Source organism: Lepidochelys kempii, chromosome 10, assembly GCF_965140265.1.
Source record: "Lepidochelys kempii isolate rLepKem1 chromosome 10, rLepKem1.hap2, whole genome shotgun sequence".
Classification (NCBI taxonomy): Eukaryota; Metazoa; Chordata; order Testudines; family Cheloniidae; genus Lepidochelys; species Lepidochelys kempii.
In genome coordinates, this window is record NC_133265.1 from 33,516,059 (window position 1) to 33,532,316 (window position 16,258).

General features: G+C 44.5%; 1 protein-coding gene and 1 long non-coding RNA gene across 9 annotated transcripts in view; one reads left to right on the plus strand and one right to left on the minus strand.

Moving 5' to 3' along the window:
• Nucleotides 1-4,456, minus strand: part of CREBBP (CREB binding protein) — a 191,712-nt gene extending 187,256 nt beyond the window's left edge. For 6 of the 8 annotated variants that reach the window (XM_073362774.1, XM_073362776.1, XM_073362779.1 and 3 more), the window contains exon 1: nucleotides 4,019-4,455. In XM_073362774.1, the coding sequence (XP_073218875.1) occupies nucleotides 4,019-4,103 (85 nt within the window). In that variant the 5' untranslated portion in view covers nucleotides 4,104-4,455. Of the gene's footprint in view, nucleotides 1-4,018 lie in introns of all 8 variants that reach the window. The other 2 variants (XM_073362777.1, XM_073362778.1) reach the window with 1 other exon arrangement.
• On the plus strand, nucleotides 4,359-9,850 carry LOC140918423 (uncharacterized). Its single transcript, XR_012161183.1, has 2 exons — nucleotides 4,359-5,046; nucleotides 8,018-9,850. It is a non-coding gene; the product is annotated as an uncharacterized lncRNA (long non-coding RNA).
• The last annotated feature ends 6,408 nt before the right edge of the window (nucleotides 9,851-16,258 follow it).

Here is a 16,258-nt window from a genome sequence, read left to right on the forward strand (position 1 = left end):
ACATTCCATAGAACAATTTAAAAAACACAATATAAAGCATTTGTTCTTCATCTGTATCTTTTTTCCAAGTATCATTTCTTTCATAATTTTTTCTCAGCAGAATTCAAATTTACTAACTACTGTTGGGATTGTACATGAATGTAAATCCAATAAAAAGTCTTCTGGTATACAAGTGACCTTTTGTGTTTGCACATTTGATCATACAGGCAATAAGTTTCATGGAAGCAAATTTTATTAGCTGGGCATAACAGTTAATGCTTTAAAACGAAAAAACTGAAATGTTCACATGGCACACAAATGGAGATAGGTTTAAACCACTTTGTAAAGTCATATGAATTCACAATTAGATACATGAATATTTACTCCCATTGTCTGTCAATTTAAATAGAAGGTATTATCTTTAATATTTCAGGGCCGTAAAATCTGGATGATTTTTATTAAACTAACTTCTTTTAAACTGAAAGAAATGATACCTGAAGTGCATAACCATATTTCTTGGGTATAGTGCAGAAAAAAGGTCAAAGTAAAATGAGTATACATGTATAGTTTAACTTCTTAAAACTGTTTTAGTTAAAAATATAGTGAGTAAGAAATACAGCTAACAATTTTTAAATTATGCAGATTAATTCATATCAAGGTAAATTTTTTCTATTTTAAATAATTCAAAATATTTTAAAATATTTATGTTTAAAACATACACTGGACAGTCATAAACTTCATTAATTGTCACAACTACTTGTACAGATGTTTAAGAAACAGACATGCTAATTAATCAATCAGTACACAATTTGAAGTTGCAAAAAACACCAGGCAACTCAATGTTAAAACTGCAGCTTAACAACTCAGCCACCCTAACTTCCCTAAATCATGTGAGTGTACAATTTTATAAACATTTAAAATTGTAAAGACTATAAAATAAAACAATTTGAATGACTACCACTGTTAGTTCTTGAAAATAATATATTTCTACAGCACCAAAAGTTTGCAAGGCATTTAACAAATACAGATGCATTCCCTTGTTTGCACCATAGCATACAGTAGTAAAAATCACAGCAGCCACATTATATTGGCTCCTTTAGGTATCTTAAAGGATGCCCATTTTGCTACATCTTTAGATAAAATGCTACTAATTAATATATCATCAGTTCCCACACAGCATGCATTGGCTCCAGAGACGTTAATTTAAAAATCTGGATGGTCTACTGTACATCATGACAAAATGTGAATACTGACAACAAACTAAATGATTATGGCCCTTAAAGATTAAAATTACCAGTTACCATAAACCTATTTTACATTAAATATTTTTATAAAGAGGCTGCAACTTAGCTGTTATGAAATAAATACGAGATGAAACAAGAGTTAAATGCTTAAAGTTGTGCAACAAGAAAGTCACTTAGTATTTAAGAAAGAAATAATTATACAGAAACAAAACACATTGATCCTTCCTCCTGGTTAGGTTGATAAATGAAAACCCTTTCCCATGGATATTTTACTCATTAGCTTAGTTATGTGGGTGAAACTGGTCAACTAGTGGGCAGCTAGCTGTATTCCCAGTAACTAGCTTTGATTAGTGTACAGTGTTGCTGTTGTAAGAACACAAGCACCTTAGTAATCCAACTAAAATACTGACTTATGACATATACACTGTATTAATTCTATCAATATACCTTGATTTTCTACTGCTAATAAAATGCTAAATGAAAGTGTAATTTAAAAATGTACAGAACTATGACATTAACAAAAAAGTTCATAAGCCTTCTAACTAACTTCAATCACGCAAACATTACTCCAATACACCAAGGAACATTTGCCTCAAACAATTCTTACATCACCCTAGAACAAATGGAAAGAACCAAAATTCTGCATATTCTAATCTCAAGGAAAACTGTTTCTACAAGAAAGATTGAAGTTAACAGGTAATATTTACCCAGAAAATGGGTTGCTTAAATCTACTAACTGCTACAGAAAGCAGCATGTGAAAGGGAAACAAGGAAGAACTTAGCTATAATTAATGGTATTTTCATCAAACGTTTAGTCCAATGGGACTACTCACAATACTAAAAGCAAGCATGTCTGTAAGCATTTGCAGGACTGAGGCTTTATTCATCATTCAATAGCAGAACATAACAGCCTGCTGATTTTGAGGGCACATCACTCAAACCTATCAACCGGAGCAACTGGTCAAAGGCAATTTTCATGGTTGTAATGCAACTTTGTTATTAAACCAACAGGCAAGAAAATCCCATTTTAAGTTCAGAGTTTTGAGTAATATTTTACATAAGAACCCTAACAATTTGTATTGCCTACTAGTAGTGGCAACAAATATAAAAACATTCAATTGGAAAAAGCACTTTCAATATACTTAAGATCAACAACAAAACCAATGCTACCTGCAACTTTTTTAATCTTAATTTTTATCTTTAAAGTTATTTTAGACATTGTGCCTAGTGAGATATTCCTACTTGTCAGACCTGTAGTACTTGCTCTGACACTGTCATTTTTCTATTGACCAAGGACCTAACTCCACAAACACTTTTGCACATGCTTAAGGTTATCTACTGGAGTGATTCCCTTGAGTTCACGGAGACTACCCATATGCATAAGTAAGTTTGCAAAACTGGGACATTCTCTCTCTTTAAAATTAAAACATCCAAAATTATTACCTTCAAAATCTTTTACCTACCATTGTTAAAAACCTAAAGTGACTATATGAAAGATCAGAAAAAATTATTTCAATTTTTTTAGTTTACATGGTGCATTTCACAGCAATGGGTATTGTCATTCACTGTCAACTCCAGTCAGTTCCAAAAAAGAGTTAAAATGGCTAAGTACTACACCTGACCTAGAGTTCTTTTGCCAATTTTTGTACATTTTCTTTTTCAGGTGTTCCTCTGCTCCCCACCTGTTATGAGAAAGACTCAGAGAAACAGTAAGGATGGCTGTAAGACAACCTACTGTCAAATTTACACCACATTAATGTGTAAACATTACAACACTACTTGGGGTGTTTTCATATATACAAGATAATGTACCATACAACTGAAATGCTTAACAAAATATGCACTTTTTTTTTTTTAAGGAAAATTGCTCAGAGCAGACTGAGTCAACCATTTACTAAACCCAGTTTTTAGTTAAGAACAGGGTTGTGATAATACATTCAAGGATGAAACTGGATGCACACACAAAAGTGCACAAAAGAAATGCATGTGTACTGCACAGAATTATATTTTAAGGGAGGAAATTTGACAGCTCATAAAATACGCTGATCCAGTGTGTTTAAAAACGACATCATATGCTCTGAAAAAAACACTATTGTCCAAAGCCAAAACTTTTGAAAGTAGTTACTGTGAAAGAAAAACACCTACTTCTCTGAACCACTTCACACTGATTCCCACATATTTACACAGCATTTCTGAACAGATAGGAGCTATTCCAGCACACTGGGTAACTATGCGGTTTTGACAAAGTTATACATGCACAGACTGCAGGAATAAATCTCTCTGAACACACGTTTTCCTGAGAAACCAAAAAAGCCTTTGAAGATGTTGCCTCAGTCCGAAAAAAATATAGAAATTTTAAAGTTCTGGTTGGCTCCATCGTTAACTTACACTTGTTTACCAGGCACAAACAAGCGCAAGGTGAGTCTGAAACAATCCCCTTTGCTTCCCTCAGGTCTTACTACGCCCTAGAGCCCTTCACTGTTTACAGATCTGTGGTTACGGGCTGAAGTTACACACAGGGTCCGACCCAGTGGCCATGGACCCAGCTGGAAGAGCCCCGGGAGTCAGGTGCAGGCGGTAGACCTCCGGCAGGGCAGGCTCCGTCGGCTGGCAGGGACCCCGCTAGGTGCGAGTCACCCCGGACAGCGAGGGGCTACCGGCCGGTTCCGCGGGGAAGCTCGTTTCTCCCGATCTCCTAGGCGAGAAGCCGCCCCCATAAAGCCGCCCCCTGCCCGGTTCCGAGGGAGGGGAGCTGCGAGCTCCGGGTCCGGGCTGCCCGCCTCCGGCCCCCTCACCTGTGCTGTCGCTGGCGGAGAAGCCCGGCGAGTTGAGCTTGGCTCGCTTGGGGTTGGGCGGCCCGTCCAGTAAGTTCTCCGCCATGGTAGCCGGCTCGGCGGTCACAGCTCCAGCCCCGCGCCGCCCGCCGGGGCCGCCCGGATCCTGCGCTCCCGGCCTCGGGCAGCCGCCAGCAGAGACTCCGCGCGGAGCGCCCAGGAAAACTCGGCCGAGCAACAGCGCCGCTTAGTGCTCGGCCGGCGGCGGCCCCCGCTGCCCCATGCCCGGGCCGGGCCGCCGCCGCAGCAGGCCGCAGGGAGGAGGGCTCGGGACGGGGTGGGGAGAGAGCCCAGCGCCCCCGCCCTGCCTGGCTCGCTCCTCCCGGCCGCTCCCCCTCCCTGCCGAGCGAGGAGGTGCCCGGATGGCGGCTCAGTCAGTCACTCAGGGAGCATAGCGCCCCCCCACCCCGCTCCTCCGCGCCCCGTCCCGTCCCGTCCCCTCCCCTCCGAGCGGGGGACTCGCCCCGGCCCCGCGCCGGGCCCTCACTCGGCCCCTCGACCCCCGCCCGCCCAGGAGCAGCCGCCACCGCCGGCAAGAAAAACAATGAGCGCAGCGCGGCGGCCGCGGCGGCCACTGCTCTCGTTCCCGGCGGCGGCGGCGCCCGGCTCGCCCCCCGGCTGACGCTGCCCCGCTGGCCGAGCCCGTCTGCCCCTCCGCGGCGCTCCGTGCGGCTGCCCGTGCTCCGGCGGGCGGCCCCGCTGCCCTGGCCCGGCCCGGCCCGGCCCCGCTCCCGCCCGCGCCGCGCTCCGGCTCCGCGACAAGATGGCGGCTGTTGATTCCTCAATTAAAAAAAAAAGTTTTTTTTTCTCTTCTCTTTTCCAGGGACCATGGGGGCGGGGCGGGGGCGGAGCCTGCGTTCTGCGTCACCGCGCACAGGCACGCCCCTCCTCGCCGCACCCGTAAAGACACGAGCGGTGCCGGAAAGAGGCGAACTGAGCCTGAGTTGCCAAGAGGCTCCTAGCTGTGGGAGGAAAGGATGCAAATATATGTAAATAAACACGTAAATTAACCCCTCCCCTCTGGTCCTACTAAATTATCCAGGGACCTATCCCCTGGAGCCACATAGGATGGGCACCTCTGCTGTCCCACTGGTGCAACAGCACCTGCCAAGCATATGCACCCCTCAAACACTACCTCCCTGCACTGGCCCCTGACCCTGTGCTGTGTGCCCGCCTTCTATAGGACCACTGCAACAGGGGGAAGCACCCCATTGTCTCCTCTTCCAGCCTGCCACCCGTGTGTCCCCATAGGGGCAGTGCATACTCTCCCCCTGCCAACCCAGGCCCACAGACCCATAGCTCTGGTACAACAGAGTGCAACACCCACCAACTTTTACAGAGAGCATCAAGCTAGACTTTTGTTGCCTTGGAAGACCTGGAGTACAGCCCTCTGCTCCATGCTGCTCACCTATAATACTGGTGCAATAGGCCGCAACACTGCTTCCCCATTGCCCTGTCTGCCCATACCCTTCACATGCTGCTTCCCTGTAGAGCCAAATCTCTTGCCCGCAGGCTGCCTCCCCGTAGCACCCACACCCCATCTCACTGGTGTGACACGATGCACCATGCTGCCTACCCATAGCACCCAAACCTCTTAGCAACATTCACCCATACCCCCTTCCACCTCATAATGCCCCTCCCATATCCCCCATACTGTTTTCTCCATAATGCCCACCTCATGCAGCCTCTCTGTAGTGTCCATACCTTCCCACAGCACCAGCCTGTGCCCACTTCATGCCTTCCCCATGGTGTCCACCCACCGCTCCCGTGCTGCCTCCCTATGGTACCTAAATGTCTATGTGATGCTCTCTATCCTCACACACCCAATTCCTGCAACACCCCAACCTTCACACAACACTTGCCCACATATCTATCATGCTGCTTCGCTGCAGTTCTTGCACAACCACCTTTTCAGCCTCATGCTGCCATCCCACAGCATGTGCACACCCCAGACAGTCTCCCCACAACATCAATCTACCTGTGCACCCCCTTGCTGCTCCATGCAATGTGTGCACATCCATCACATCGCCTCTGCATATTACTGGGATTATTTCAACTGGAAAAGAAAAGTTAAAGAGACTTAATTGAGGTACTCCACTTACAACGTTGAGGGTTAGAAAAAATTATCAATCCCTCTTTTTATGATGTCTCATAATATGACATTAATGGCAGGAAAATTTAAAACCAAATAAAAAAAGCCATTTTTGCACAGTGTGTAATTTGCCTGTGAAAATTGCTTCCGGAGGGGATCAGAAAGTTAAATACTACAGCTAGATTTAAAAAGCAGCTGGATAATTTTAAGGCCAAAAATAATATTTTTGTATGATAAATTATGTATAAGACAGGATTAATAAGGTCTCATGCTTTGGGGTGTAAAATCATCACCACAAAGGTCGAAGCAGTTTTACTGCAAATGTTCACTATTGTACATTTGGCCAGATGCATCATAATTTGTTTACATTTTGTTCCTCTTTGTCTGAACTATCAAGTATTAACCATAGCTGGGATGCACCAATCCAGACTTGATGTATCAATGGTCTGTACTAGTGTTACAAATCTTAAATTCCTAACATCTAGCATAATGCAACTAGCCAAGTGTTCAAGGTTGTATGAATTGGGGAAGAAATCTAATTGATCCTCTCAAATTATCAATTTATTCTCTGAAGCATGAGATTGGATTACTTTTATTTAGGCCCCAATCCTGCAAGAATTTACATCCCGTAAGTCTTTGTAGCATTGGTCCCTTAGTTTGCAGAGCTACAGATGTTTTTGTTAGTCATAAAATTAATAGGCTTTTATAAAAAAGACCATCCACATTATGCACATTGATTACCTCCTACAAGACTGAATTCCATTGGTTGGCTAATGATGTGTAAAATAGCATTTTATGTGTTCTACACTTATATTTTAATTATATTTTACATTATTCTGGATATTTGATATTTAAGTTTTCTTAAACCAGCTGGAGGTAAAGCAGTTAGTGAGGAAAGAGCCCTCATTTCTCCCTCAACTTCCCTTCCCCCCACACAAATCAACCATTAAAATCTTCCCCATGCCTTATGTTCCAGAGCTGTCCGGGGAATGGCCAGAGTTCAGTTCAGTTCTCTCATTCATATGGTCTGAAGAAAGAGTGAGGAGGAGGCCTTGACAAATACTTGTACTGCCCCTCTTTCCCTAAAACCCATGTTTATTTAATTTCCATAAATATGTCTAATAAATCAGTTCTTGTGATGGGGTCTACAGGCCCCACACTGAACCAGGGCTGGGAGTGGAGCATTAGTGAGCTAGGGAGGCCCTGTCCCTCAACAGATACTGGCATGTTCCCAGTAGAAGAACAGTTAAAAGGACACTGGTAGCTCTGGGAAAGGGGATGAATGATGCATGTAGCACCAGGAAACAAGGCTGATGCTGAGAATTGTGTCAGGAATGGCAACAAGTTTGTGAAGGCTGCTCTAGCTGACCCCCTTTAGGAGCTGAAAGCCCTAAAAGAGATTAACAGATTTATTTGGGCATAAGTTTTTGTGGGTAAAAAACCCCACTTCTTCAGATGCATGGAGTGAAAATTACAGATACAGGCATAAATATACTGGCACATGAAGAGAAGAGAGTTACCTTACAAGTGGAGAACCAGTGTTGAAAAGGCCAATTCAGTCAGGGTGGATGTGGTCCACTCCCAATAATTAATGAGGAGGCGTCAATACCAAGAGAGGGAAAATTGCTTTTGTAGTGAGCCAGCCACTCCCAGTCCCTATTCAAGCCCAAATTAAGGGTGTTAAGTTTGCAAATGAATTGTAGCTCTGCATTTTCTCTTTGAAATCTGTTTTTGAAGTTTTTTGATTGAAGGATGGCTACTTTTAAATCTGTTATTGAATGTCCAGGGAGATTGAAGTGTTCTCCTACTGGCTTTTGTATGTTACCATTCCTGATGTCTGATTTGTGTCCATTTATTCTTTTACGTAGAGACTGTCCAGTTTGGCCAACGTTCATGGCAGAGGGGCATTGCTGGCACATGATGGCATATATCACATTAGTAGATGTGTAGGTGAATGAGCCCCTAATGAACCACATCAGCCACAGCATCAGGGTGACAAAAATGGAACCAGATTACAAACCTGAAGCCTTCCTGGTGACATTCAAGAGAGTCACTAGGGCAACCTGTTGGACAGCGGAGAGCTGGGTGGTCCTGGTTGCTCCATACTTAACAGGGACAGTGCAGGCCATATACTGGAGCCTAGAAACAGTAGCTGCACAGGGTTATTCCCTACTCAAGACAGCCATCCTGGATGCTTTTGGCATCTCCAACGAGGCTCACCACCCGAGATTTCAATGAGACACATTTGCTCCTGGTGTCAGACCTAGGGCATTGGTACAGACCTTAAAGGAACACTTCTGGCAGTGGCTCCAGCCCAAGGAAAAGACAGCAATACAGATGGTGGGGAAGATCATATTAGAGCAATTCCTCCAGATCCTCCCATCTGGAGGTGAGTAATACAATATCAACTGGAGACCCTGTTGGAAGCAGTGATGTTGACTGAGAACTATTTGCTGATCGCCAGGCCTGCCTGCAAAACACCAGAAGGGGACCCAACTCAACGCTGGCCAACTCAGGTGACTGGGGCGGGGGAGAGCAAGGAGGGGAAGCACAAGAGGATCCTGGCTGCCACTCCAAAGGGGATGGGACCAACTGAGCAGAGACTGACCACAGGAGTTTATCCATGGAGAGAGAGGCCAGGAGGGCAGTTCCAGTGTGACCTGATGGCCCCCACATGGGAACACCATTCGGGGGCGGAGCCCAAACAGTTGAAGCACCTTCCCAGTCAGGCAACTGCTTCACCTGCGGTCAACTGGATCATTTTCAATGAGATTGCCCATATATGGACTGTAACTACAGACAGGTCTGGACAGTGGAATCCAGAACCCAGAAGAGGGGTTCGGAGAAACTGGTGGTTCCGGTACAGTGTAATGGAGTCAGGGTCCAAGGCTTAGGAGACCTGGGCTATAGTCAGACAATGATCAGAGAACACCTGGCCGCGGTCATGGAGAATCTTTGGCCACCGTATACCTTCAGTGCATACATGGGGATGTGCATCCATTGGGATGTACATCCATACCCATAAGGCAAGTCCAGTTATCAGTGGTGCAAGTAGGGCGGTACAGTCCAGTATGCTGTACCGGTAAGATATTTATAGCCTGTACACTGTACCGGAAAGTCACAGGAGGAACAGAATGTGGGGCCACCAGGCAGCCCCACTTCGGCAGCTCCTCCAGCACAGCTGTACTTCCCCCAGCCCTTGCACACAGCTGCGTCTAGGATCTCCTGTCTGGGGTCTGTAGGCAGCCCGCTGGAGGACAGGGCTGGGGGCAGTACCGGTACAGCCGCACTAGAGGAGCTGCTGGCATGGGACGCCCATTGGACCCAAGTTTTCCTTTCGCCGCTGAGGTTCTGGAGAGCCCTGTGGTTCAGAAGTCTCCGGCGCAGCAGGAGGAGGACACAGCCCCCTCCTTCCCCCCGGGTAATGTGGGATGGATCATGGGGAGGGGAGGAGGAGAGCACAGGATCCCAGGCTCGGGGCGGGGTTACGTAAGGAGTCATGTGGGGAGGTCACGTGCCCCCCGTTTAGCTGGTGCAGCGCACCGGTAAAAAATGAATTCTACTTGCACCACTGCCAGTTATCGATACAGAACTGCTCGGATACTACTTGCATAGGAGTGGCCCCGAACTTAGCTTACCCCATGATAGTCGGTGAGACTGGAAGTTCTTCTGGGAACTGCTTGGATTAGGACAAGCGGTGTCCCTAGAGGGGAAAGAGGGAGGAGCAGAAGACACAATGAGAGGCCCAAGTGGAGGACATTATGGGCAGGAAAAAATACTGAAAAAAGGTATCCACAAGGAAGTGCAGGACTATTGTGCTTCATGCCCCAAATGTCAGTCTGCAAGGCCAAAAAAGGTCCCTACGGCCTCTCTAGTACCCTTTCCCATGGAAGCGACCCCATTCAAAAGGGTAGGGATTGATTAATAGGGATTGACTAAAAGCACAGGAGGGCACCAGTATATCTTAGTGACCAATGAACTATACTACATGCTACTCTGAGTCAATACCCCTCCATTCTACAAAGGTGGCAGCCATCACCACTGAATTGATGAAAGTATTCGCCCGGGTGGAGATTCCTAAAGAAATATCACTGACCAGGGAACCAATTTTATGTCACAGCTAATGAAGGAGCTATGCAATTTGCTAAAGATAAATTAATTTTCTTAGGGCTTTCACCATGCACAGACCGACAGGCTGGTGAAGCATTTTAATAAAACTTTGTAAAAGATGCTAAAGAAGTTTGTGGCCTCCTATCTTTGTTACTGGGATCAACTCCAACCTCCCATCCTTTCTGTTCTCCATCTGGGAAGTTCCCCAAGCTTCTATGGGATTTCTCCCATTTGAGTTACTATATGGGCAACAACCCCTGGGAATATTGGATCTGATTTGCAAAACATTGGAGCAATAGGAGTCACAGTCCATTAACTTTGAGCAGATTATGGAGCAAAGACATGAGGTATCTGAAGAGAAAAGCTCAGACTTGCAGATGGAAGCAGGACTGAGGAATTCTGTGGGGAGACTGGGTGAGGAAAGTGGTCAGTGGAAGCATGTGACTAAAAGAACGAGGCAGAGGAAAAGACGGGCTAGTGAAGGAGAAACAGAGCTCAAGAACAGGTTTGCAGAGTTGGAAAATGAAGAAGGGGCTCAGCAGGTAGTCACTGAAGGTGGGAGGACAAGGAAGAAGAGAAGAGTGGCTAGTCATATAGGAAAAGGGGAAGAGTTAATGGAGACTACACCAAATATAAGCCTCAGGAGGATACAGGATGGGTTGAAGAGGATTACAAGGGAGAATAGGAATGGAAAGAACTTGCAGCCAGAGGGAACAGGGGATAGACTGGAGAATAGCACTGTCACCAGGAAAAGGCAGGTCTATGTGATCGGGGACTCTTTACTGAGAAGAATAGACAGGCCTGTAACCAGAGCTGATCCAGAAAATAGAAGGGTATGCTGTCTTCCAGATGCTAAGATATGGGACGTAGACCTGAGGTTGAAAAGGATCCTAAAGGGAAAGGGAAAGAATCCCCTAATTATCGTTCATGTGGGAACAAATGATACGGCTAGATTCTCGCTGGAAAGTATTAAGGGAGACTATGCTAGGCTGGGGAAGACACTTAAGGAAATCGAGGCTCAGGTAATCTTTAGTGGGATTCTGCCTGTTCCTTGAGAAGGGCAACAAAGGTGTGACAAGATTATGACTATCGACAGATGGCTTAGGCAGTGGTGCTACAAGGAGGGCTTTGGGATGTATGGCCACTGGGAGGCGTTCATGGACAGAGGACAGTTCTCTCACGATGGACTTCATCTGAGTAGGGAAGGAAATAGACTTCTAGGATGGAGGCTGGCACAACTGATTAAGAGAGCTTTAAACTAGGAATTTGGGGGAGATGGTTGGGAGATGTCCAGGTAATCTCCACGCCGGATTTTAGCATTGAGAGGGAAGAAAACGAAGTAAGAAAGGATACAGCCATGGGTAGGAGAATGTATATAAGGAGGAAGGGCAGTGTGGATACCAGTCTAATAGGTCATACTGGCTGTAGAATGACCGCGCCTAATCGGGTACAGAATGTGAGCGAGGCCAAACAGCAAAAATTAAGATGTTTGTACAGCAATGCGAGGAGCCTAGGTAACAAAATGGAGGAACTAGAGCTACTGGTGCAGGAAGTGAATCCAGATATTATAGGGATAACAGAGACCTGGTGGAATAGTCGTCATGACTGGAGTACAGGTATTGAAGGGTCTGTGCTGTTTAGGAAAGACCGAAACAAAGGTAAAGGTGGTGGAGTAGCATCGTATATCAATGATGAGGTAGACTGTAAAGAAATAAGAAGCGATGGAATGGATAAGACAGAGTCCATCTGGGCAAAAATTATATTGGGGAAGAAAACTAATAGAGCCTCCCCTGGGATCGTGCTTGGGGTGTGCTATAGACTGCCGGGACCTAATCTGGATATGGATAGAGCCCTTTTTAATGTTTTTAATAAAGTAAATACTAATGGAAACTGCGTGATCATGGGAGACTTTAACTTCCCAGATATAGACTGGAGGACGAGTGCTAGTAATAATAATAGGGCTCAGATTTTCCTGGATGCGATAGCTGATGGATTCCTTCACCAAGTAGTTGCTGAACCGACTAGAGGGGATGCCATTTTAGATTTGGTTTTGGAGAGTAGTGAGGACCTCATAGAAGAAATAGTTGTAGGGGATAATCTTGGTTCAAGTGATCATGAGCTAATTCAGTTCAAACTGAACGGAAGGATTAACAAAAATAAACCTGCAACTAGGGTTTTTGATTTCAAAAGGGCTGACTTTCAAAAATTAAGGAAATTAGTTAGGGAAGTGGATTGGACTGAAGAACTTATGGATCTAAAGGTAGAGGAGGCCTGGGATTACTTTAAATCAAAGCTGCAGAAGCCATTAGAAGCCTGCATCCCAAGAAAGGGGAAAAAATTCATAGGCAAGAGTTGTAGACCAAGCTGGATGAGCAAGCATCTCAGAGAGGTGATTAAGAAAAAGCAGAAAGCATACAGGGAGTGGAAGATGGGAGGGATCAGCAAGGAAAGCTACCTTATTGAGGTCAGAACATGTATGGATGAAGTGAAACAGGCTAAAAGTCAAGTAGAGTTGGACCTTGCAAAGGGAATTAAAACCAATAGTAAAAGGTTCGATAGACATATAAATAAGAAGAAAACAAAGAAGAAGTGGGACCGCTAAACACTGAGGATGGAGTGGAGGTCAAGGATAAGCTAGGCATGGCCCAATATCTAAACAAATACTTTGCCTCAGTCTTTAATAAGGCTAAAGAGGATCTTAGGGATAATGGTGGCATGACAAATGGGAATGAGGATATGGAGGTAGATATTACTATATCTGCGGTAGAAGCGAAACTCAAACAACTTAATGGGACTAAAGCGGGGGGCCCAGATAATCTTCATCCAAGAATATTAAAGGAATTGGCACCCGAAATTGCAACCCCATTAGCAAGAATTTTTAATGAATCTGTAAACTCAGGGGTTGTACCATATGATTGGAGAATTGCTAACATAGTTCCTATTTTTAAGAAAGGGAAAAAAAGTGATCCAGGTAACTACAAGCCTGTTAGTTTGATATCTGTAGTATGCAAGGTCTTGGAAAAAATTTTGAAGGAGAAAGTAGTTAAGGATATTGAAGTCAATGGTAAATGGGACAAAATACAACATGGTTTTACAAATGGTAGATCATGCCAAACCAACCTGATCTCCTTCTTTGAGAAAGGTTTCAGAGTAGCAGCCGTGTTAGTCTGTATTCGCAAAAAGAAAAGTATTCATGTAGCTCACGAAAGCTTATGCTCAAATAAATTTGTTAGTCTCTAAGGTGCCATAAATACTCCTTTTCTTTTTTCTTTGAGAAAGTAACAGATTTTTTAGACAAAGGAAACGCAGTGGATCTACAAAAAGAAAAGGAGTACTTGTGGCACCTTAGAGACTAACCAATTTATTTGAGCATGAGCTTTCGTGAGCTACAGCTCACTTCATCGGATGCATACCGTGGAAACTGCAGCAGACTTTATATATATACACAGAGAATATGAAACAATACCTCCTCCCACCCCACTGTCCTGCTGGTAATAGCTTATCTAAAGTGATCATCAGGTGGGCCATTTCCAGCACAAATCCAGGTTTTCTCACCCTCCACCCCCCCACACAAATTCACTCTCCTGCTGGTGATAGCCCATCCAAAGTGACAAAGTAAATCTAATTTACCTAGATTTCAGTAAGGCGTTTGATACCGTGCCACATGGGGAATTATTAGTTAAATTGGAGAAGATGGGGATCAATATGAAAATTGAAACGTGGATAAGAAATTGGTTAAAGGGGAGACTACAGTGGGTCCTACTGAAAGGTGAACTGTCAGGCCGGAGGGAGGTTACCAGTGGAGTTCCTCAAGGATCAGTTTTGAGACCAATCTTATTTAATCTTTTTATTACTGACCTCGGCACAAAAAGTGGGAGTGTGCTAATAAAGTTTGAGGATGATACAAAGCTGGGAGGTATTGCCAATTTAGAGAAGCACCGGGATCATACAGGAGGATCTGGATGACCTTGCAAACTGGAGTAATAGGAATAGGATGAAATTTAATAGTGAGAAGTGTAAGGGTATGCATTTAGGGATTAATAACAAGAATTTTAATTATAAGCTGGGGATGCATCAATTAGAAGTAACGGAGGAGGAGAAGGATCTTGGAGTATTGGTTGATCACAGGATGACTATGAGCCGCCAACGTGATATGGCCGTGAAAAAAGCTAATGCAGTCTTGGGATGCATCAGGAGAGGTAATTCCAGTAGAGATAAGGAGGTTTTAGTACCGTTATACAAGGTACTGGTGAGACCTCACCTGGAATACTGTGTGCAGTTCTGGTCTCCCATCTTTAAGAAGGATGAATTGAAACTGGAACATGTACAGAGAAGGGCTACTAGGATGATCCGAGGAATGGAAAACTTGTCTTATGAAAGGAGACTCAAGGAGCTTGGCTTGTTTAGCCTAACTAAAAGAAGGTTGAGGGGAGATATGATTGCTCTCTATAAATATATTGGAAGGATAAATACCAGATTGGGAAAGGAATTATTTAAGCTCAGTACCAGTGTGGACACAAGAACAAATGGATATAAACTGGTCATTGGGAAGTTTAGACTTGAAATTAGACGAAGGTTTCTAACCATCAGAGGAGTGAAATTTTGGAATAGCCTTCCAAGGGAAGCAGTGGGGGCAAAAGATCTATCTGGCTTTAAGATTAAACTCGATAAGTTTATGGAGGAGATGGTATGATGGGATAACATGATTTTGGTAATTAATCCATCTTTAAATATTCATGGTAAATAGGCCTGATGGGATGTTAGACGGGGTGGGATCTGAGTTACTCAGGGAAAAATTTTCTGTAGTATCTGGCTGGTGAATCTTGCCCATATGCTCAGGGTTTAGCTGATCGCCATATTTGGGGTCGAGAAGGAATTTTCCTCCAGGGCAGATTGGAAGAGGCCCTGGAGGTTTTTTGCCTTCCTATGTAGCATGGGGCACGGGTCACTTGCTGGAGGATTCTCTGCTCCTTGAAGTCTTTAAACCACGATTTAAGGACTTCAATAGCTCAGACATAGAGAGGTTTTTCGCACAAGCGGGTGGGTGAGATTCTGTGGCCTGTGTTGTGCAGGAGGTTGGACTAGATGATCATAATGGTCCCTTCTGACCTTAGTATCTATGAATCTATGAAACTCAGTGCAGTATGTAATACAATTAAGAGGAAAGCTAACATCCTTGAGTGAGTTTTCAAAGGAGAACTTGTTGAAGGTGCAACATGACCAGAAGTATCATCATAATAAGGGTGCCCATATCAGAGGACTCCTACTGGGAGACTGAGTGTCACTTATGCTATGGCGATTCTATCAATTAGGGAAGGCTTGCGACCCAAACAGGAACAGAAGATACACAAACGCATCAGCTTGTTCCCCTTCATGTTTTCAGAGGCACCATGCTAGGACGCACCCAGTGTTCCTCATATAGAGACTGAACCCTTCCAGAAAGTGCATGAAAGTATGAGACCATTACCCATAAAAATATGGGAGACTGTGCAACAAGAGCTACAAAACATGTTGGCCCTGAGGGTCATTGAGGAGTCACGTAGTGAGTGGTGAAGTCCGATAGTGTTCATGCCCATATGGGATGACTCAACACGGTTCTGCATAGACTTTTGAAAAGTGAATGCAATATCCAAATTAGATGGCTTTCCCATGCAGCAAATGGATGAATTACTGGAGTGGCTGGGACTTGTCACATACATATCCACCTTCAGCCTAACCAAGGGGTATTGGCAGATTCCCCTTGCCTCTGAATTTAGGTAGAAGATGGCCTACTATGTGCCTCTGAGCTTATTCCAGTTTAGAACTATGCCCTCTGGTCTGCATGGGGTTGTGGTTATGTTCCAGGGTGTTTGTGACGGAATGCACTCCTGTATTCACACCCTACACACTATTTTAATAATCTTTGTACAAGGCATGTCTTGTGAGGTATCATAACTTGCTGATCAGTAACATCATGGTATAATGCGTGTAGCAACATTAAGTGTAAAGTTATGAACATA